Raw genomic sequence first — 24,014 nt, 5'->3', positions numbered from 1 at the left:
CCAGGGCTGTGGTGTTATCGAGGTTGGTGCTGCGCTCACCCAGGTGCAGGTGAGAAATCGAGAATCCACTAGAAAGATTGTTACAGCAGGTAAGTAACTTTGGGCCAGATGTACGACCCGCAATTTGTGAGTCGCAAATTGCCATGTACAACAGTGTCTGAGACACTGTTTGCAAATCCCAATGGGGTCGCAAATTGCATGCCTCATCAATATTCAGGAGGCACTCGCAATTTGCGACCCCATTGGGAATAAATGGCCCTCCCAGGGATGGTGGCCTGCTGGGCTCAGCAAGCCTCCATGTCTGGAACTGCTTTTAAATGAAGCAGTTGTTTTTTAATGCAGCCCATTTTCTATAAAGGAAAACGGGATGCATTTAAAAAAATTTAAATGAAACTTTTCAATTTCATTTTTTAAGGGCAGGCAGTGGTCCCTGGGACCACTGGCTGCCCTTATAAAATATGTTTAGAGCCAGTCACAGGGGGGTAGGGGTCCCCTGGGGACCCCTTCTCGTTTGCGAGCGGTTTAACTGCAACTGTTTTACAACCGCAACCACGGTCGCAAAACAGTCATACATGGCATTTGAGGCTGCTATTAGAAAGGTAACCCCCCTTCCTAATAGCGAGTCGCAAAACACTATTTTGCGAGTCGCAAGTTTTTGTGAGTCGCAAAATAGGGTTTGTACATGGCCAACAGGATTTTTGCATGCGCAAGAGGGTCGCAAACCTGTTTGCACAGGCAAAATAGGGTCGTACATCTGGCCTTTTTTCTTTTCAACAGTTTTATGAAGGTTAAGAAGCTGCAGCAGTCAGGTACACATGTGGGTTTGAAATCCTGTTTTGATTACCAGCCTAGTGGATGGCACATTATGTGCTTCAGTCCACAGATTACATTGAATGTCGACGATATTGGGTTATTTTCTGATCCTTATACTATGGACTTACTGGAAAGCCTGACTTGGAATCTTGTTTTCGGAGTAAATAGGAGTTGCACCCTAAAAAGAATGAGCCATGTAGTTGTTAGAGGTTACAAGTCCATGTCTCTTGATGTTGGGTGTGCCGATGTTTTAACTTTTTCACTTTTACTATTATTGATAGAGCATACATAACAATTATAATATACAGAAAAGTCATGGATGGAGTGCTTGAATTAATCTCAGCCAGGTAATTATTTGGGCCGTCAACCACTTGCTCACTGTGCTACTGAAACTAAGCTACACCCGACTTAAGAGCCCCAATTAGGGCCATACCGGTTTTGGCTTGCGTGTGTTTTGGTTAGGTCAGGACCTGGCTTGGCAGCTCAGGCTGGAATGTTCCCATTGGAGCAGGACCAAGACTGATTTGCAAATAGCTGGCACGAAGGTGGCATGGTTAGCAAAAGAACAATGTGTTGGAATGCTAGACCGAGTGATTACCAGTGGTTAGACTTATTGCAAGCACCCCCCCCCCCCCCATCACCTTTTGTATGTTTGATATACCTAACATTATATCATGAAAAAGTCTTACTTTTGTGGTGACTGTAAAGGTATTCAAGACTTGACAGCTTCTTTCACATGCTCAATTTGCTTCTTCCTATTCACTGCGCTCAGGTAAAGCAGATTCAGCTCGGGGACAAGATGGACCTAGCCTCCTACCTCCTAAAGCCTATTCAGCGCATGAGCAAGTATTCCCTCCTGCTAAAAGACTTTATTAGTGAGTGCAGCGGGGCACAGAAGCAGGAGCTCTGCTACCTATGGGCTGCCCTGGAGATGGTCAAATTCCAGCTGCGCCATGGAAATGACCTACTTGCAATGGATGCCATCCGGGGCTGCGATGTGAGTATAATTCAGACTTTTCATGTGAGACCAAAAGAGCTGTTTCAGAATCTCTATAGATGCCTGTTTTTTCTGGTTTGTAATCTGCAACAATTATGTTATCAATACTATTATTAGAGCTGCTATCAAATAAGCCTAATGACTGTTTAAGAAATTGCCACATTTTAATGAAGGTAGGGAGATTTAGGATTGGCAAAGATAAAACATAAAAAAAGATTTGTAATGTAAGGTAGCATGGTGAAAAAAGGATAGAATTGGGTAGGATGGTGCCTGTTGGTTAAGGTTTGGCCTTGGGAACGGGGTCTTGCGAAGGGAAGTGATGCAGTCCATTATAAGTTGCTTGTCCTATGGTTAAATGTATGGTCTCTTGTAGGTGGGATTATTTATAGACGATGTAGCATACTGGGATGGTACATTGTCTATGGGGAAAGGTTTTGTATATGCGAGTCAATGGATTACTGGACTCTGGGAGTAAAGACCTGAGTTAGAGTTTCAAGGACAGGTTACTCTGTCACAATGTGACGGATATCCTGTCCGCTTTATTACAAACGCATTATATTCTGAAACAGATTAATATGTCTGCAAAAGTCTCAGTCAGGCTCTAAGTGGTGTCTTTAAGGAATGTGAGGCCCTTGAAAAGTCGTGTGGTAAATCACACTGATGGCCTAGTCTTTGACATAGGGCATGGTCTCTGGAGCGGCATGCTCACTGGGTAGCAGGGTTATCAATGGGAGTCGGTGTTCCCTGCGGAAGAAAGTGTGATCTATTAGATGTGGAAATCTGGGCTATGAAAGTAAAAACCTGAGTTAGAATTTGAAGGATGGATATCCTGTCCACATTATTACAAGCGCATTATATCCATTGACAGATTAACGTATCTGCGAAACTCTTAGTCAGGCCCTAAGTGCTGTCTTTAAGGGATGTGAGGTCTATAAAAAGTGTTGTGGTAAATCATACTGAAGGGGTAGTCTTTCACATGGGGTGTGGTATGTGAGGAGGCATGCTCACTGAATGGCAGGGTTATCAATGGGAGGAGGTGTTTTCTATGGAAGGAGGTGTGATCTATGGGTAGAGGCAGGGGTAGACGCATGCTTGATAATAGGTGATAAGTCTGTTGATGCAAGTGTGAACTGTAGTATGTTGTACTGATGTAGTATGAAAGAAGGTAGGGAGGAGGTGTGACCTATAGGGTGAGGTGCGGTTTAAGGGAGGGGTTGAAGTTCGTGGGAAAGCTGTGGTCCATCTGAGATTTGGTTTTTAAGAGAAGGTGCATTGTGTGGCAAGAGATGTGTCTATGAGAGGTGGTGTGCTCTGTGGGAGGAAGTGAGGAATATGGGAGGTGTGACCTATGAGGAAGGTGTAGCATATGGGATGGGAAGGAGCACACATGGTTATGTTGGGTGATTTGCTCCTTTGTAAGTTCATTAACACTACCATCCTTTACTTTGCACAGGTGAACCTGAAGGAACAAGGGCATCTGGTGCGGCAGAATGAGTTCACCATTTGGGTGGGTCGTAAGAAGTGCCAGCGCCACGTTTTCCTATTTGAGGATCTGATCCTTTTCAGCAAATCCAAGAAGATCGATGGAGGATTAGATGTGTATGCCTACAAGAGGTCCTTTAAGGTGAGAGTAACCTTGCTTAACGTCACATTCACATAGGTAGCACTGCTCTACTTCCTTGAAGTATTTATCAACCAATCCAGGATTGGCAAATCACTTTTGAGGGTCTCATGGCGCTGAGATGGTAGGCACAGGGAGATTAAGTGATTTGCCCAGAATCACAGGATGTTAACGCCGAAACTCGAACCTGGTTTCCACCGGCTCCAAAGTCGTCAGTCCAGCACGTTACACCACACCCTCTCTTCTGCTCTTGTTTTTATTTCAATATTGTGCTTTTAACATTTTTAAAAATAAATGTTATTAATTTTTTACAATACAAACAGTTAACAGTGAAGTACAAAGCATAGTCAGTTCCAGAGAAATTCCAAAGGTCCCAGTTATGTACATCTTTGTAAGTATGGCAACAATATAGAACAAGCAATGGTAAATGCATTAGGTTTAGCCTATGTGATTAATAATAAGCTGGTTTTTGTTGTAAGTTGTAGCTTTCTGAGTAGTTGTAAAATATAAGTTACAGGAAGCCTGTTAAAGTGTTACGATGTGTTTATGTACAAAATGGCAATATATTGTGCTGTTGCTAGTGGTATAGAGCGGGTAAGTAATAGCAAAATTGAAAGAGGGAAATAATAGAATGAAATGATGGAATAGCAATATTATGTGTTTAGAGGAATTCTGACAACTTTTGGTCCACAGCACCTGCAGCACCATTCAAATCATTCCCCTAGTGCCTGCAAGATAACTGCATTTGTGACTGCCTGTTTAGTAGTAAAATATAGTAATACTTGGCGTTAAAGGATTTATGACAACTTTTGGCCCTGGTGCGACTGCACTTGCTGCACCATTCAAATCATGACCCTAGTGCATGTAAGGTAACTGCACTTGTGACTGCCTTTTTAGTGTAAAATATTGCAATATTTTGTGTTTAGGGGGGTTTCTAGAGCTTTGGGCCCCAGTGTCACTGCACCTGCTGCACCATTGAAATCATGACCCTAGTGCCTGGAAGGTAACTGCACTCATGACTGCGTATTTAGTAGTTAAATATAGCCATATTTGGTGTTTAGAGGAGTTTTGACATTTGTTGGCCCCGGTGCCACTGCACCTGCAGCACCATTAAAGTCCTGGCCCTAGTGCCTGCTATATAACTGCACTTGTGACTGCCTGTTTAGTAGTCAAATTTAGCAATATTCTGTGTTTAGTAGGGTTACTAGAGCTGTTGGCCCTGGTGTCACTGCACCTGCTGCATCATTCAAATCAATCCCCTTTTAACTGCAAGATAACTGCAATTGTGTCTCCTGTATAGTAGCAAAATATAGTAATAGTAGGTGTTTAGAGGTGTTCTGACAACTTTTGGGCCCTGTGCTACTGCACCTGGTGTACCCTTCAAATCATGACCCTGTTGTCTGCAAGGTAACTGCACATGTGGTTGCCTGGCTAGGAATAAAATATAGCAATATTAGGTGTTTAGTGGGTGCCTGAAACTTTTGGTCTCGGTGCCACTGCACCTGCTGCACTATTGAAATCATGACCCTAGTTTTTGCTACATAACTGCACGTATGACTGCCTGTTTAGTTGTACAGTAGTGCAGTATTAGGTGTTTAGAGGAGTTCTGACAACTTTTGGACACTGTGCTACTGCACCTGCTGCACCATTCAAACAATGACCCTGTTGCATGCAAGATAAATTCACTTGTGACTGCCTGTTTAGTAGTAAAATGTAGCAATATTTGGTGTTTAGGGGAGTTATGACAACTTTTGGCCCTAGTGCCACTGCTTCTGCTGCTCCATTTAAATCAAACTGCTTTCAATTGCAAGGTAACCGCAATTGTGACTGCCTGTTTAGTAATAAAATATAGCAATATTAGGTGTTTACAGGAATTCTGACAACTTTGTGTCCCGATGCCACTGCAACTGCTGCACCATTCAAATCATGACCCTAGTGCCCGAAAGATAATTTCCCTTGTGACTACCTGTTTAGTTGTAAAATAGTTATTTATTTATTTATTTTTGCTATTTTTAAAGCGCGCAAATACCCATACAGGTGTCTCGGCGCTAATGATCAGAGAACTCCTTACTATATAGCAATAATCGGTGTTTAGTGGGGTGCCTGGTGCTTTTACGTCCGGAGCCCCCTTTTAAGATATACTAAATACAAGAGATTTCACAAGCACAGTGCAAGCCCTGTGCAGACCAAACCTAAAAAGGGGGCAATAGCTGTTCACTAATTAAGCTGTGTTGCTCAAGTACATGCAAAGCCATTAATTATGAACAATTAGCTTGGCTGGTGAAAGCAGCAACAGAGCAAAACATTGCGTGAACATTCTTTACTACCACACCTATATCACAATACATGTGTCATGGCAACTTAGCAGGGCACCGACAATCATGCATTACAACATCTAATATTTGGCAGGGGAACAATTTAAGAAGCACAATATCTGGTCAATATCAACGTCAGTTACATAAATGCTCTTCACCAGGCAGCGGCTGTCAAGCCACTTTAGTTTCCCATTTATCACGAAGTGCGGTTAAGGGGGTGCATGTGTGTTCACATTAAACTTTGGTTAACCAGCTAATAAGCTTGCAGCCGTTGCCCATAGTGCAGGGATTTTGTATGACAGTGTGTCAGTGGCTCCACGGCCACTATGTCCCAATGTGTATGAAGTGCATGCGTCAGAGCTGTGTACGCTAAGCATTAGCTACTCTGAATATCAGTCTGCTCCATGTGATCTTGAAGGTCAAATGTCATCATAGAGAAAGAGGCCCCCTAATGTTTCTATACAAGCTGAACTCCAGTGTCTGAGAACTGAGGTATATGAAGGCCGCTGTGTATGGGATTCTTATTTAGGTCAAAGCCACTGCAAAGACATTGTGGGGACTTGCTAGAACCTGATGTAGATATTAATTCCGCCCATTGCTTACCATTGGCTTTGCCTTTTGTCATTCACATTTGCATGCTTTCTGTTCATTGACTTTGTTTTATGCCGTCCAGTTTAATTTAGTCTCTCCGATGGAGCCTAGCCTGTTTACCTTTTCCCTGAGTGGCTCCTTATATTCTTCCACAACTGCTTGCTTTTTGGGAACTCTTTGTTTTTCTTTTTGGTGAAGCACATCATTAGAATGCATGTTTTAAAGCTGTCTTTCCTGGCATACTTTCCCTTCCCACTGCTCTCTGTATGGCTTCTGTAGGGCATTTTGTGGATTCTGCGGTCACTTTTACCAGAAGCTGTTTTGGTTTTTGCCTTGATTTTTTTAGGCATATTTTTATACATGAAAATGTATGGTAGCTTTTTACCGGGCGTGTTTCTGGTCCAGGGAGGACCTGGCTTGGCTGTTCGAGCTGGACTGTTCCCATGAGGCATATGGTCAAGACTGATTTGCATATGGCCAGGTCTAAACTGGGGTGGCATGGTGAGCAAAAGAATGATGAATTTAACCCAGATCTCTTGACTGGGGGAGAATGTTTGGATTTGTTCTGCATTCCGTCCATCAATTGTGTGTCTTTTGCTCACTAACTGCCACAGCATGCCTTCTAATGGGATGCCAGAAGTCGTTATTTTGTTTATACAACTGCTAAGATTTGTAGGTCAATTAGCCATTGAAGAGAGCATGGTGTTATCTATATAGCATGCAAACTATAACTTCACTGGCTCATTTGCTGCTTGACCAGGGACATGAACATATTTAGTTTTCTGTTTCCACTTCTGTCTGCCACTTCTGTCTGCTTTTAAAGTTCTTAACTATGGCATTGACATTTGTTCCTCTAACATAAAAGAAAGCACCTTAGTACACGTTTTTATCTGTTTAGGAAATCTACTAATACTTCGCAGTAGTTAACAGTTCTATTTAGTTTACTTTCTGTTGGTTGCTTATGTACTATGAGTAGCTATTTCTTTGATCTCTCTGAATGTACTTTCCTATATTTATATATAACACTTTAGCAAAAGTTGGATAACTCAGTTACCCTCATTTATTGTTTGGCAATGGAATATGCTGAGTGGTGACCTTCTGCATTTAATACAATAAGAGTATAAAAACATATTGTTTTGTTTTCATAATGGTGCTTTTTTCCCAATGCACACAGTGTTACACTTGTGAGTTTTCTGTAGGAAAAAACATAATAACAAATGTATCTTTCCTATTTAGCCGTGGACCTATCATGTAAGGGAGAGCATGTACTGTTTTTTTCAAATTCCCACGTTCTTCATAATAATTGCCCTATGAATTGGATTATTAGGAACCCAATATAAAATAGCACATGTTTTAGGCGGCTGGCAATGAAGCCTGCAGTAGACAGCAGTTCAAGGGTCACATCTGCCACTTGTCTCGGTGTCTGTTTATCAGTATGTATAACTTCACCACACAGATGCCTTTATCATTCACATTCTTTCCCACGCATGCAATATAAGTGTGTGTGTGTGTGTGTGTGTGCATATATATATTCACTGAAAAAACCATAGGTTTCACACATGTTATAGTTAGGAATTAGCATTTAAAAAACCTTGCAAATTCACTTAAAAAACCATAGGTTTCACACATGTTATAGTTAGCTGGACATTTCCCTCGTAAAAAACCAATGAAATTCCCCCGTTATAGTTAGTAAAGGGAACTATAACTCACGCGACCGCAATCCACTGCTGATGACGTCAGATATTACATCACTGTATTTATTCACTTATTTACCCATTTTTATTTCCTTTAACCTTTAGCTATACATATTTAATAAATATTTATTTTACAGAAAGACACATATGTCATCAGTGATGTAATATCTGACGTCATCAGCAGTGGATTGCGGTCGCGTGAGTTATTGTTCCCTTTACTCATGGTTGTCTATTATTGAATGGATGGGACAGTCATACAGACTTTAACCTACGGGGTAAGTGCCATAATCAAATTTGCAGCAGTGACGAGGGACAGAGAGACTGTTGATGTGGCACCCTGTTTTTTGGATAAAGATAGCAGCCAAATCACAAAGGACTGCATGGATAAAGTCAGCGTGCAAGTGAAAGCAGTTATTTTTCGTTTTTCCTTCCGTACGAAAAGCTTTGAGGAATGTGTTCATTTGTGACCTGAATAACCTTGATTATGGAAAAACGACCTGCCTGCCATTAGAGATAAAATCAAAGGATGTGCACGCAAATATGGCAGCCAGTTATACTGACATTTAGAATGAACATTGAGGGCAGTCCTTTGTTGCTGACTATGATTTTTTTCAACCAATGAAATTGCCATAAAACGCATTTTGAAACATGAACAACTTGTGGTGCACTTTACTGAGTACTGAAGAAGGCATTGCGCCGAAATGCATTTACTCTTTTAATCAGCAGCATCCCGTGAGTGCTCCATGCCCCTGGTGTTTCTCATATATATATATATATATATATATATATATATATATATATATATATATATTACCTACTGGAGGTACTGGGTGAAAAGGGGTATAAGGGGTCAGGGTAATCGTGTTGTGACAAATGGCTTGCATATAGGGGTGTTTCTGGGACCAATTACATCACATCAGAAAATGTTTCTTTTGCATGTGCAATATTCAGGAATGTGTCCTAACAGTCAGCAGAGCCCCCTCGTGTAACGTCGTGACGAATTCGCAAATAACGCCAGCAAAAAAAATAATAATAATGCATTCAGAAACTCTGTGAGACACTAATGTACTCATTCAGAGATTCAATCACACTGTTACACCCACTTACAGACCCGCTCAGATACTCACAGACCCACTCAGAGATTCTCACACCCACTCACAGATTCAATCTGATACTCATACACCCACTCACAGACCCACTCACACAAGTCACAGACCCACTCAGAAACTCTTGCATCCACTCACAGACCCACTCTGACACTCATACATCCACTCTCACAGACCTACTCAGACACTCATACACCCACTCACAGACAGTTATAGTGAGAGGTGACTTCAATCTGATATGGGACCTGGAATTGGATCAGACTGTAGCATCCTGTCAGGAAATGGGTGCAATGTCTGCCCAACTCAAATATGACTTGGTGGATTTGGGGTCAGTAGATGCTTGCCGGTATAGGCACTCTGAAATACAAAACTACTTGTTATATTCTCATGTCCACTTCTCCTATTCTCGCATTGACTACGTCTTTCTCACAACTCCCTCCTTCTCGACTATGATGCAGTGGCCATCTCTGACATCTTCATTTCAGACCATGTACCCGTTGAGCTGGTGAGGTCCGGTGGTCTGGGGGCTCCCAGGAAGTTGCTTCCCTCCTCACTTCCTAAGAGACCCAGTAGACAAAGATTCGAAAGGCGATTGTAGAATATTTTGATCTTAACGCACTCCTGGATACACCACCCCATACGCTTTGGGATGGATTCAAGACTACTGTCATTGGGGTGGTCTCAAACATTGCCATTACTAGAGTGAGGGAGGCCAGGCTAGTAGAGACAAATCCAGTAGCAGAGATTATGGCTCTCAAGAGACTCGACCAAACAACTCCCTCCAGATGTAACAAACGGCGGGTCGGGATACTGCGAGGACAGCTAAGAGCACACAGGACCAACAAAGCAGAGCGCTTACTTCTGGCCTTGAAACAGAGGTACTGTGAGGGGGGAACAAGGTTGTCTCTTTACTGGCCCGTAAATTACATCACCAACAGGCTAAGGCTCATATTGCTTAAATCCAAACAGATGATTCAACGTGCACAACTACCGAAAGAACCATGCAGTAGCTTTTCATGAATGTTATTAAGCCCTATACACATGAGATGTAATCCCTCAGGAGATGATGGATGCTGATCTTGCAGACTGGGACGCAATGGATCCTCACCATGCTGCGCTCCTTGACATCCCTATTACAGCCGCAGAGCTCCAACGGGCCCTCCGTGAGCTCCCAACCGGGAAAACACCAGGCCAGATAGGCTTTCTGTTACCTTTTACAGGATATTCCTCCGTAGTCTACAGGGATCAGCTGTTGTTACTGTTGAACTCTTTTATCCAAGACACTGGGCTTATTCCCACCATGGTGGCTGCTGAGATGACTCATTCCCAAACCGGAGAAAGACCATGCGCTATATTCTTCCTATTGCCTCATAGCCTTCCTGAACACTGCAGCCAAGATCTTTATGAAGATCATGGCTAAGAGACTGAACCAATACCTATCTGGCTTCACAGATCCTGACCAGGTCAGTTTTATCTGCCACAGGCAGGGAGCGGATGAAATATGCTGGATTGCACATCTGGTTGAGAAATCCCACCGACACAACATCCCAGTATGCCTTCTCTCATTTGATGCAGAGAAGTGCCTTTGACAGAGTTCAGATCATGGCATCATATTGTTGGAATGGTTAAATACGATGTCAATGATACCATGATATGTGCAGGCTCAACAACGTCAATACCAATATAGCAATGTCAACGTATGCCATAACCTGTGCCTGCGTAACAATGTAGATAACCATAAATGCAATATCAATGTAAGCCATAATCTATGCCCACACAACAGTGTAGATTCCAGAGTAACGACGTCAATGTATGCCATAATCCATACATAAATTACAATTTTGTTACCAGTAGAAATGATGTGGATGTACGCTATGACCTAGGCAAGCAAAACTGTGTTAATATCAGTAAAGATAATGTCGATGTACGCTATGACAACTGTTGCTGTTGGATATTCCCATGGTGACCCCTCCATCAACCCCGAGTCAGAGATACGTGGTCAGGCAGGTCCTGCGACCCATGCCTATCGAAAGACAGGTCACAGGTGGTGTCTCACTTATCCCAAAGACAAACATGCACCCAGGGAAAACCCTGATCGATCTCACAGATGGATAGCTGCACCACAAACAGCTCCGAGGAAATTGTCCCCAATAAAACACATTGGCCAAATGCTCGCACTCGCCAAAAATACCACAAAAGCTAGATACCATATGTAGATAGGAACACTCTGCCAATCAGAACACGACATGTGCACCACACGTAGTGATCACACGCGCCACATGACAGACATCTGGACACATGCACACTGGCCCACACTAGCTCTCCCAGAGGACAAAAGACATCTGCATCCTTATCAGATGCCCAAACTTGTTAAATTTATGACTGAGATGCTTTTAAGGAATGCAGAAATTACTTTATTGTACCTCACGAGCTGTATATAATGTCAGTCAAACGTTGTACACAAAGAGACTTTCCTCAGATGCATTCTGTAGATGCTCTCCCAGCCGCTGCGTTTAATCAGACCAACTTGTTCCTGTTTTGCCAAATGCCTCTTGTCTTCTCATTTCTTGAAGGTAAATTCATATCCGAGCAACAATATGTAGATCCAACTGCCACCATCTGTGTCAATTGACACAATACGAGCTCCACTCATCTCCCCTGGTGCACTCGCGGTCACCACTACTCTTCGCTCTCGTAGTCGGACCATTCACCATCACTATTCGGGGAACGGCAGATGTAGCAGGCATACTGTTTGGAGGATACACCCATAAAATGAGCCTCTTTGTGGACAACGCCCTGCTTACACTCACGTAACCCACCTCCCTAACTGCGTTTGTTCATTGCCTCTCTGCTTTTGAAAGCGTGTCGGGCTTCACGATCAATGTGACCAAATCATATACCTTAAATCTCATCATACCCCCTGAAGACATCCAACTCTTCAAAGGCTAGCCCCGTTTTGCTGGGCCTAACTTCCGCTTTATCCTCCTGGACACAAGCTAACTGGCCAGAATATCGCCAGTCCATAGTGGAGGACCTTTGACGCTGGTAAGGACTGTGTATCTCATGGCTGGGCTGCATCAGTGTCATTAAAATAAACGTAATTCCCAGAATCGTGTACCTTTTTCAATCCTTTCCCAAGCCCATCCTCCCAACTATATCCTGTGCCTACAGTGCCACATCCACTCCTTCATTTGGAGTGGTAAAAGACCTAGAATCTCTAACTCCTTAGTGATACTACACAGAGACATGGGTGGCTTAGCTTCCCCTAACCTACCCGAATACTACTGGGAGGCCCATTTACGCTATATCTCTGAGTGGGCTGTCCGTGAGAGTGGCAAAACTGGCTCCACATGGACAGAGCAGTTGCATGTTACACTTTTTGGAATATGGCTTGGCTCCCTAAGCATGCAAGACCAAGGAGTGCTTACATAGCTACCCCCACTACGACAGCACTTGAGATATGGAACAAACTAGACCTTAAGAGAGGCCTTACCGCCTTTCCTTCTCCCAACACACCTATTGCCCGCAATCCGGATTTCACCCCAGGCCTTGACCCTCACACATTCCCTGTCTAGGAGGCCGGGGACTGAGAACCCTGCACAACCTGTTTGCATGAAGCTCTTAAGCCCTTTGACCAATGCAAATTCGACTTCATAATCCCTGAATTGACTTGCCTGCAATTTTGCCAATTGCTCTACTGGGCACTCCACCCCCTAACGTTCAGTGGGCCACAAGGGCTTACACCCCTTTTGGGAAGCTAGTCAAGGCATATGATGGCGCCAGGGGACTGATATTTCAAACCTACCATGTGCTTCTATATTTTATGCCTCCCTGCATACACCCATACTAAACACTTTTGCAAATAAGCACTTCAGAGGGCATCTCCCCAAAGCAGTGGAAAACTCTATAGTGTGACTTCCCAAGACATATAGAAGCATACCCCAACTAGAGACAGCTATATATAACCTCATGGTTCAGTGGTTCTATACCCCAACACGTCTTCACACTATTTATCCTACGGCTTCTGCCCTTTGCTGGCGCTGCGGTAAGGAGCCAAGGGATTTCTGTCACATCTGGTGGTCTTGGACCCCCTCATCACTGCGTAGTGGAAGGAGATTCTGGGACACATCAAGAGCACAGTGGGATTTCCACTTCCTGCCTCATATTCCACTGTTATACTGGGCATCCGACCCCTAGCATTAGCAGCAATGACATGCTGATTAGAGACTCATTAGCCACATGTTGGGCTCTGCCAAGCAACTGATAGCGCTTGCCTAGAAAAAGGCTACAGCCCCCGCCCCCATTGCCCTAAGTTTCATGCGCCTCTGGCAAACATGGCAATATCCCACAAACTGATCACACTGATGCCAAATTTACACGTATTGGACAACCACTGCTTAACTATCTCTCTCACCTGGAAAACACATGCTTTACTTAGCCAAAACTTAAAGCACCACAGCTTTTTGACTAGCCGGCTTTTTTGATGCTTCGACAGCAAAAGCGCTTCTGAACCCTTACTTGGCGAACCCCTTCTCTGACCCCGCACCCTCACCACCAACGTTGGGACCCCCTCACGTGCCACTCAGTAACATGGTGCAAGACTAGGGGGTTAACTGGGAAACATCCTGACCTTACACAGTTTAACATTTTTGTTTTCCTGTTTATGGGCATGTGACATGTTTCGTTGCATGGGTCTGCAGTGGAGGGCGCCCTCCACCTGTATCACCTCTCGATGCAGTCTGACAATTGTAAATTCTCGTTTGTGACAATACCCATGTGTCACATTATCTATGCATGTTGGATGTAATTTTGACCACGTGTCTTGTATTGTTTTTCTTTTTTGGGGGAAATCTTTACAACAGAATACAAGCAAAAAAATGGCTTATGTTGGGATTTGATTATTTAATTTTATAATTTTAGTGTGAAATACTTTGTTTTAATTGAGTTTGTATGTAGTAGAAATAGTTTGTATTATTTCATTCTGTTGGTGTTTAGAAATATAATAAATAATAGTTGGTTTATGTTTGTAATAACTAATATTAATTACATATTATATTTTGAAGACAATCAACACTTTTTTCTAAATTTCTTTATAATGTAAAAGTTTATTTTATTTACATTTTTAAACATATATATTTCAGATTAGAAATAAACATTTTATATAAATAAAAAAACATCTTTAGGGCCTTAACACGAGTATACCGCCTGAACGTACATGTGTATGTACTCGAATTTGGGGTATGTAACCGAATCCCACATTGTCTTCGGCTTTTCTTTTTGAATACCGTCTTGATTCATTGATAATCAATAAAAATTGTTGCTAAAAAAAAAAAAGTATGGCGGTCCCACCTCCGTATTATGATGGTGGCGGGGGGATCGCCACAAGACTCATGCTACCGCCGGGATTCCGCGGCGGTAGGGGAAAGCAGGCGGGAATCGTGGCGGTGCTGTTGGCACCGCTTAACAGATTCCGACCTGCCTTTCCACCAGTCATTTCATGGCAGGGGCCAGCCTTGGAATGCTTGATGGCAAGGCATGGAAAGGGGCCCCTATCAGAGCCCCGGGCAAATCTGCCCATGTGTGTGAAGGCGAGGGCACATAATGTGCGGCCCTCAAAGTGCACGGTCTTGCATGCACTGTGTGGCATGCTCAACATGATGCATGCCACACCATGGACGGACATACATGTCTTGGCGGCGGTATACTGTTTAGCCTCTCCTACGAGCCAAACATACCCGCCGCCGTGACACCGCCACGGCTGCACCGCCAGCCCTGGATTCAACTCGGAATCCTGCAGGCAGGTTCAACACAGGAAGACCTCCATACTTGTAATCAGGGTCTTAATACAGTTTTATTATTACATACAACATGTATATCAAATATATATTGTATTACATATGGTACATTTTCCACTTTTTTTCAATGTTTGACACTTTTTTTTTGTACTTTTCCTGCATTGTTTTAAGTACATATTTTCAACATTATTTGAGCCTAAGTTTTTGTTAGTATTGAATAAATAATTGTATATATATTTTATACTATTATTTAATTTATACTTTACCATTTATTTACATTTTTATAACACTTTCTGACACATGTTACATGTTTAACATTTTTTAAAGTTTTTAAATACATTTGTTTAAATTTTTTTCCCATTTTTCAGATTCATTAAACTGCCATTTTTTTCACCGCTACCGTCTATTTTGTACTCTACTTGTGTAGTTTTTAGTCTATTTCCTGGGATCGAGGTCGCGGTAAGGTGCTGCTGCCCTTGCTTAAATTGCTTAAATTACCTGTTCTGATACGGTTTATTAAAGGTTTGTCACACATGTTCCCTCGTACACCATGTGTAATGCCACAGTGAGTCCTTAAGTTGGTCTTGTATACCCTCTGAGCCAATGCAAAGTTGTCCATTGTGTTTTCCAGCCTTCAATTCAGATTTCCGTATCGCGATCAATTCAGGTCATCGGGTGAGTGCAACCCCCCTACATCACCTTTTTTCTGGACAACCTGGTGCTGAGGACTAGGATGGCCTTGTTAAGATAATATAAAGGTTCTTCACAACAAGTGATAATTCAAGCAGTCTTTAATAGATCAAGGATAAAGACCACCAGTCCGGACGCAGGTCAGGTAACAACTGACTCTGGCAGACTCTATGTTCTAAATGGAATATTCACGTTACTAGGTAACGTACAAAGGATTATATTTAAAGTGGTAATGTTCAACCCCAACACATCTCCCTCACCTGAAAAGAAATAAAATACAATAATAGAGAGGGAAAAACATACACAAAAACACTTGAATGAATAAAACAGGGATCAATATTATAAACAGGCTAACATCAAAAGAACTCACATAAATACTTGAAACACAAGAAAAGTTCAGCCTATCAACGTCAGTACTACATCATGAGATAATCACGATGCCAAACAGGAGGAGATATGCTCTTCTAGTAGTGTGTCCCCCAGAACAAATCTCCCCAAATTCATTATTGGATTGGGCAACAGGACCAGAGGCTTGGCCACTTGAAAAACTTCAAAGAATGATTTTAAGCAGTCTTAAAAGACCTGGTTTTACCACCATTCCACTTGACCAACCTGGACATAGTCCAAACCTTCCCAGAATTAAGACGTACAACATTCTTCCTCACTTCCACAATCACAAACGGACCCATAAACCTCGAAAGACCCTTTTTTAACAACCCTGGTCTTCTGACCAGGACTCTATCTCCAACAGACCACTTTTTCCCTAATACTCTATTTTTCCGATCAAAATCTGACTTTATACTTCCCTTGATGAATTAATCTTCTACACTGTATTCTCTCTTTAGATTGGCACACACTTACACTCCTCTTCAACCAAGCTGGATTCAACTTATCATGAGGTTTTCTCCCTCTCAAGATTGAAAAAGGTGACATCAAGGTTACATTATTCGGAGTATTACGATGAGCCCAAAATGTCTCCCTGAGCAAGGATTTTAGAGAAGATTGGGTGTGCAAAGCTCTCTGAACACAATTCTTCACAATTTTGTTCATGCTTTCTGCTAAACCATTAGCTTGTGGTAAATACAATGCAGTTTTATAATGTTTGATAGAAAAATCCTTAAGAAAAGCACACATCTCTTGAGAAACAAATTGTACCCCATTATCAGTAATGAGACACTTTGGAATACCTTCCCTAGAACATTCTTCTGTAAGGAATTCAATCACGGTTCGAGTATTAACCATGGGCACACATTTGGTTACAACCCATTTGGAAGTATAATCTACCAACAACAGTACATAACGCTCATCCTGTCGCGTAAGATCAAAAGGTCCAGCAATATCTAAACCCAACTTAACCCGAGGTTCAGTGGGAATTTCCACAGGAGAAAGAGGAGTTACGTAAGTGTTCCTGCTTTTATCATTATTGGAACATTCACAACAATCCTTAACAACTTCCTTCACTTGATGATCCATACCAGGCCACCAATACCATTCACGGACCCTAGCCTTGGTCAGATTCCTACCCAAATGTCCTTCGTGTGCCAAGTTAATTAATTTACTCCAAAGACTACGAGGGGGTATCATTCTCTCACCTCTGAGTAATTTCTCATCAATTATACACAACTCATCTTTCACGTGCAAGAAAGATTTGTAAGTGTTTGGCACCTCTTGATCTGAAGGCCAACCTTTGACAATCCAATCTTTAAGTACATCCCATTCCTTGTCCTCTCGACAAGCTTGAACCCATTCATCAGCATGAACAGCAGATTCACAGACCCATGCTACCAAAGAATCTTCAACTCTATCTCCAACATCATGTAATGGCATCCTAGATAAACCATCAGCTGGTAAATTTTTTGAACCCGGAACATATTCAACTCTAAAGTTAAACTCAGTTAGTCCCTCCATCCATCTTTTGATGCGAGGGGACACATTTTCAGCCTCTCTACAAGAAAATATCTGACAAAGTGGTCGATGATCTGTTTTAACCAGTATGGGTATACCCCATAAGAAAAACTTTAAATGATGGATGGCCCAATATACTGCCAAAGCTTCACGCTCTACAACAGAATATCTCTCCTCAGCACCTCTCAAAGAACGTGAGGCAAATGCTATAATTTTTGTTTCTCCATCAACAAGTTGAGACAATACCGCTCCTAGTCCCCTCATACTTGCATCTGTAGTTAAAATTGTCTTTTTACAAGCATCAAAATGTCCAAGTGTAGGCATTTTGCCAATAATTTTCTTGATGCTGTTAAAAGAAATTGCACACTCTTGAAACAATTCAAACCTAGTATTTTTTTTTTAACAATGATCTTAACGGTAGAGACAAGCTAGCAAAATTTGGAACAAATTTAGAGCAAAATTCAGCAAGCCCCAAAAAGGATCGTACTTGATCCTTATCTGAAGGTACAGGTGCTTTAACTACACTTTCAGCTAGGTCTAGCTTTGGACTGATTCCTTCTCCTGAAATCGTATGCCCCAGATAGTTCACAGAGGTTACACAAAATTTACATTTTTCGTTCTTGATTACAAGTTCTGAACTTTGCAATCGAAAGAGAACCTCCCGCAAATGTTTGTCACGTTCCTTCTTATCACAACCATAAATTAACATGTCATCTTGAAATACTAATACTTTCTGTAAACCTTCCAGAACTTTACACATGACTCTTTGAAAGCAAGCAGCTGCCGAGGCTAAACCAAAAGGCATGGGGATAAATCTGTAAACCCCCATGGGTGTGACAAACGAAGTCCGATGTTTTGACTCCGGATGGAGCTTCACTTGGTGGTATGCTGACGATAAATCCATCACGCTGAAAAATTTCGCATCTTTTATTAGTGCCAGAGTCTCTGAAATATTTGGTAGGGGTTGTCTGTGCACCCAGATGTGTTTATTAAGTTCCCACAAGTCCACACACATCCTGACACTCTTTCCGCCATCTTTGGGCACTAAAACTACTGGAGCCAACCATTCCGAACTCTCTATCTCCTCGATGACACCAGCTTGAAGGAGTTTTTTGATTTCATGTTCTAAAGGCTCCATCATTAAATGTGGTACTCTCCTCACTTTTGAGACAGAAGGTTGAGCTCCGTGCTTCAGAACAATTTTGTGTTCAAAACTCTTCAATAAACCCAAATTGTCACTAAAAACTGCGGGAAATTCTGCACAAATGTCATCAGATGACTGACAGGTAGACAGCAATAACACTTTCTCAGGTGAGTTAGGATTCAAAGTGATACCCATATCTCTCTGATGTCTCCACCCCAACAAGTTATCTCCTCTTCTTGCCACATACACTTTACAACAGTTTCTCTGTTTTTAAATTGAATTTTCATCACCACATACCCTAAAACATCACTCTTTTTACCTCCATAACCAACTGTATTAATGTCAGGTGGGGAAAGCTCTAAATTCTCTTTGTCAAATAATATTTCCCAATTCTTATCTCCTACCATTGTATAAGGAGACCCAGAGTCAGCTAAAACTGGCAATTTTTTCCCTCCAACCATGATGTTACAAACAGGCATCTCCAAGGCATCACCATCCACTACACCATTTTCTTCTTTAACACTTAACAGAAAATTTCCTTGTTCTTCCACACAATGTACCACTTGAGTCTTAACACGACACATACGTGCATAGTGTCCCTTTTTGCCACAGTTTTTACACATTGCAAATCTTGCAAAACAACTTTGACTATTTGATAGATGTCCTTCACTTCCACACCTAAAGCACTTGAAACCATTTGGGAAACGCCCTGTATTTCGGTAATCACTATTGCCAAATTTCTTACGTGCCTCAGCACTGTTTTGTTTCTTAACATCACCAACCTTGTCGCAAGCACTATTTTCCTCATTGTTTTTGTCATCATTTTTTTTTTTATTTCATTGACAGCTACTTCTTCATTAGGCACTGCGTCACTCTTCGGTACAAAAGGGGGTGGTGATGGACGGAGCATCAGAATCAATCAAACACTCACACCCAGTCAACAGATCTGCGTCACTCTTAACATCTTTCATTTCACGCACCCACATATTCGAGTTTTCTAGGCTTTCTACAATAGCTAATGTCTCTTTGAGATCAGGATTTTTAGCTAAAGTTTTTGCTGAACTTTCACGTCATTAGTACATCTCACAATCTGATCCCTTATTAAAGAATCTGTGAGTTCCTCAAAATTACATGTGCGAGCTAAAGTTTTTAAGGTTGCAACATAGTTTCCAATTTTCTCCAATTTGCCTTGAACCCACGTGAAGAATTTATGTCGTTCTAAAACAACATTTATCCTAGCTCCAAAATGCCTCTCTAACATCATTACCGACATATCATAAACATTCTCAGGTTCACCCTCACCTTGCCCCAAAACAATCTCATCTAGGCTTTCATAGACATGTCTACCCTCAATTCCTAGGTTGTGTAAAAGAATTGCCTGTTTCCCAAGCGCAGAGAATTTCTCACCACCAATGGCCAACAAATATCAATCAAATAACAGTTTCCATCTACTCCAAGGAAGAGTAGGGTCACCTTTATCTGAGAGAAACTGTGGAGGTTGGGACATGTTAGAGGATGACATAATAAGTATGCACAAGAAGATAAATTATCAACCACAAATAAGCTGTAGAAATTGCATACACCCAGCAATCAATGTCACATTAAAGATAGTAGTAAGTAATGATAAACAATTACTAATTATAATGTTTCTAGAGTTCAAGATTTTACTCAAGAATTATGGCATGCAAAGTCGGAAGTTATAAATCCACAAAAAGGTGTGCGCATCACAGCGCATCTCCAAAGGTGTATACTTAATAAATGAACTGGGAGTGCGCTTCTCCGCGCTTCTCCGCCCTTTACCGTGCTTCACCACACTTCTCCGCCCTTTACCGTGCTTCACCACACTTCTCTGCGCTTCACCGCACTCCTTCACGCTTGTTGTATATGCAAAATCGTGAATTGGTGTGCGCGTCACCGCGCATGTGCAGAGGAGTAGTGGACTTCGACTAGTGAAGAGCGCACTGCTGTGGAGACAAAACCCAGGGTGTGTGCGTCACCGCGCATGAGCACATGGAGAAAACAAATATGCCCCGGAAGCACCCTGGATGCGTAGCAGTTCCTGAGAAACTCTATCACGTCGCGTCACGCCTCCTCACGCAGCCGCACGTCACAGAAGCTGCTAGACAGTAACGCTTCCCAAGAACAGCACGGATCCGGTGATCACGAGAGGCCACAGCATTTGTAATGATGCAGGTAATGGTCACTATCGAAAAGTCCGATTCTTGTAGATAATAACGTATCAATAGTGCGAAGGCAAGTTTTCTTGGGATCGACTTACAGTTTTCTTGAGAACTTGTTTTTCCTTGAGAAATAAATGTTCTGTTAACACTGCAACTCCGTCAGCTCTTGAATTCAAGTCTGTGGGTTTCCTTAAGGAACTGGTGGTCAATGCTTGAATACCTGTTTCCCTATCCTCGTCGCCAATGTTAAGATAATATAAAGGTTCTTCACAACAGGTGATAATTCAAGCAGTCTTTAATAGATCAAGGATAAAGACCACCAGTGCGGACGCAGGTCAGGTAACAACTGACTCTGGCAGACTATGTTTTAAATGGAATATTCATGTTACTAGGTAACATACAAAGGATTATATTTAAAGTGGTAATGTTCAACCACAACAGGCCTTCTTGCCAAAAGTCATGATTCCTTTCCACGTTGGGCAACCCAAAACTGTCCCGGCATTCTTTTCCGCTCCACAACTATCGATAGAGGAGACTCCATCCTTTGAACCCCCAAACGGGTGTTAAGAATTTATATCAATCATACCATTGGGTAGATAATCATCTTTTTTGTAGGGTTCTCTAGGGCGAGTAAGGGAAAGACTATTCAGAAGAGGAATCTGTTTAGGTGTATAGACCTCTGCATTAGGATTAGCTATGCAGTGGCCAAAAAGCAGCCTTCGAAAGGACTGAGAGCTATTGCACCAGGGCTAAGGCTGATGCTACTGTGTTGGCACACGGATGCCTGTTCTTCCTTTGACGTGAGCATCAGTATGCACGTTCATAGAGCATTACTGCCTTGACAACTAGGCCTGACAAGAATGACATTTGTTCTCTCAGTCTTGCAGGACTTTTTAGTTTGATTCCATTCCACAGACCCTCCACCTTTGGAAGGTACTGTTTTAGTATCTGTTCTTAAGGTGAAGAATCTGTGGTTACTAGTAATTATCGGAAGAACAGGTTACTTACCTTCTGTAGCTCTGTTTCTGGTGGATACTCTACCTAACCTCAGATTCCTCACTGCAGTCCCTCTCCTGTGTTTGGTGGAATGGCTTTTTTTCCCCATCTAATAAGTTTGCAAGTTACATATCTGCAACCTGAAACTGATTTTGTTTTATGCTCTGCGTCTGAGGGCACGGAAAGAGTCAAGCAAGAAACTGACATCAGCACACAGGGATGGTGCTTATATCCAGCTCCGCTCTGTCGTTTCCAAGGCAGTATGGACCCACCTCTGAGACACATGGTGACCCCTTGTAGAGCACTGGGGTATTGCTGGGAAAAAAAATCCGCACCCAGTCTGGTGCATGGGTAATATTCTTAAGGTGAGGAATCTACACTAAAGTATACACCAGAAAGAGCGTTACTGAAGGTGAGTAACTCTAGCCTTCTGTAGCTGTGTTTCTGTTGGACACTCTATCTAACCTCAGATTCCTCACTGCATTCCCACCTCTGTGTTCTATGGAATGACCTTTTTCGCCATCTAAAAAGTTCCCAAGTTACATATCTGCAACCTAATACTGATATTTGTTTTATGCTCTGAGTCTGAGGGCATGGAAAGACTCAAGCAAGAAGCTGACGTCAGCACACAGGGATGGTGCTTATATCCAGTTCCGTTCTGTCAATTATGAGGCAGTACAGAGCCAGCATGGAGACGCAAGGTGCCCCCTAGTAGTGCACTGGGGTATTGGTGAAAAAGCTCCCAACCCTGGTGTGGTGTATGGGTAATTTTCTTAAAGTGAGGAGTCTACATTAGATAGAGTATCCACCAGGAAGAAGGTAACTTCTTTGTCTGTTGCCAAAAAGGTGTTCCCTTTGGTGAGTTGATTGAGGTGCCACATGGGTGCAATCAGTGGCCCCTAAGAGATGAGGGAAGTGGGCAAGGTGTAGAATTCTATTGCCACCATTTGCCTTTCTAACATTGACTGGACATGGCGAGAAAGTGGTGTACTTTTCTGTTGCTGCATCTCAGTACCTGATGCAAGCATCAAATGTTGTGTACTTGTGAGATGCCTACATTTTCAGAACTTACCCAGTGGCCATGAAACAGAATGCAGCCTGGATTTTAACATAGGCAGGGATAGCTTGTGGAGTCGGCTGTAAGTGAATCAAGCTCCGGCACTGAGTCTGCAGCCATGTCAAGATTCACTTTAGATGAGAAGTGGTGTCTGGCAATAACTCCTCCGCGGAACATCCCAAGGATGTTGATACTTTGATGTAAACTCTCTCACTCCTCCGTCACATAAAGGTTCCTCTAAATTAGAGCCAGAGCAGCCAAAATATTAACTGAGATAGTAAAGACCAAAACGTTGTTTGTTGTGTGAGGTTCTTTCTTATATAGGAGTAGCATGCATGTGATTGCTCTGTGTTGTAATGTGTTTCACTTGTAGATGGGCGTTGGAGTCCACAGTCAATACTCCCTCTCCTTTGTATTACCAGGTGTGCTTTAAGTGCAGTAAGCCTAGTTTAAGATAAATAAAAGACAAAAAATGGAAAACATAGGAAAATGTTAAATAACAATTTTTCCTTATTGGTATTTTGTGCCTCCTTTAATTTTTGTGGAAGTGTATTATAGTATCTATGGGTTGGGATGTATGACGTTACAACGCACACTTTAACAACGCATGCACTTACAACGCATTTTTTACAACGCATAATCCATTACAACGCCTGACATTACAACGCATGACACTACAACGCATTTTTAAAAAATACCTTTACAACGCATTTCCATTACAACGCATACTACCTTTACAACGCATACCAGTACAACGCATAATATTAAATTGCATTTAAGGTAAGTATTAGATAGTATAGGGGTTAAAATTACTTTTCAAACTCCAGGGGGTGCAACAGTAGGGTAAGTGTTGGATAGTATAGGGGTAAAAATTACTATTCTAACTCCAGGGGGTGCAACAGTAGGGTAAGTGTTGGATAGTATAGGGGTAAAAATTACTATTCTAACTCCAGGGGGTGCAACAGTAGGGTAAGTGTTGGATAGTATAGGGGTAAAAATTACTATTCTAACTCCAGGGGGTGCAACAGTAGGGTAAGTGTTGGATAGTATAGGGGTAAAAATTACTATTCTAACTCCAGGGGGTGCAACAGTAGGGTAAGTGTTGGATAG

General features: G+C 42.2%; 1 protein-coding gene across 2 annotated transcripts in view; it reads left to right on the top strand.

Annotated features, from left to right (window-relative positions):
* PLEKHG4 (pleckstrin homology and RhoGEF domain containing G4) overlaps positions 1–24,014 on the top strand; it is a 1,592,954-nt gene that overhangs the window by 1,282,449 nt on the left and 286,491 nt on the right. For both annotated transcript variants that reach the window (XM_085638629.1, XM_085638628.1), the window contains exons 14-15: positions 1,586–1,810; positions 3,264–3,434. In XM_085638629.1, coding sequence (XP_085494755.1) covers positions 1,586–1,810; positions 3,264–3,434 — 396 coding nt within the window. The remainder of the gene's footprint in view (positions 1–1,585; positions 1,811–3,263; positions 3,435–24,014) is intronic.

Source organism: Triturus cristatus, chromosome 12 (assembly GCF_964204655.1).
Source record: "Triturus cristatus chromosome 12, aTriCri1.1, whole genome shotgun sequence".
NCBI classification, from domain to species: domain Eukaryota; kingdom Metazoa; phylum Chordata; class Amphibia; order Caudata; family Salamandridae; genus Triturus; species Triturus cristatus.
This window is presented reverse-complemented; position numbering and strand designations above follow the sequence as displayed.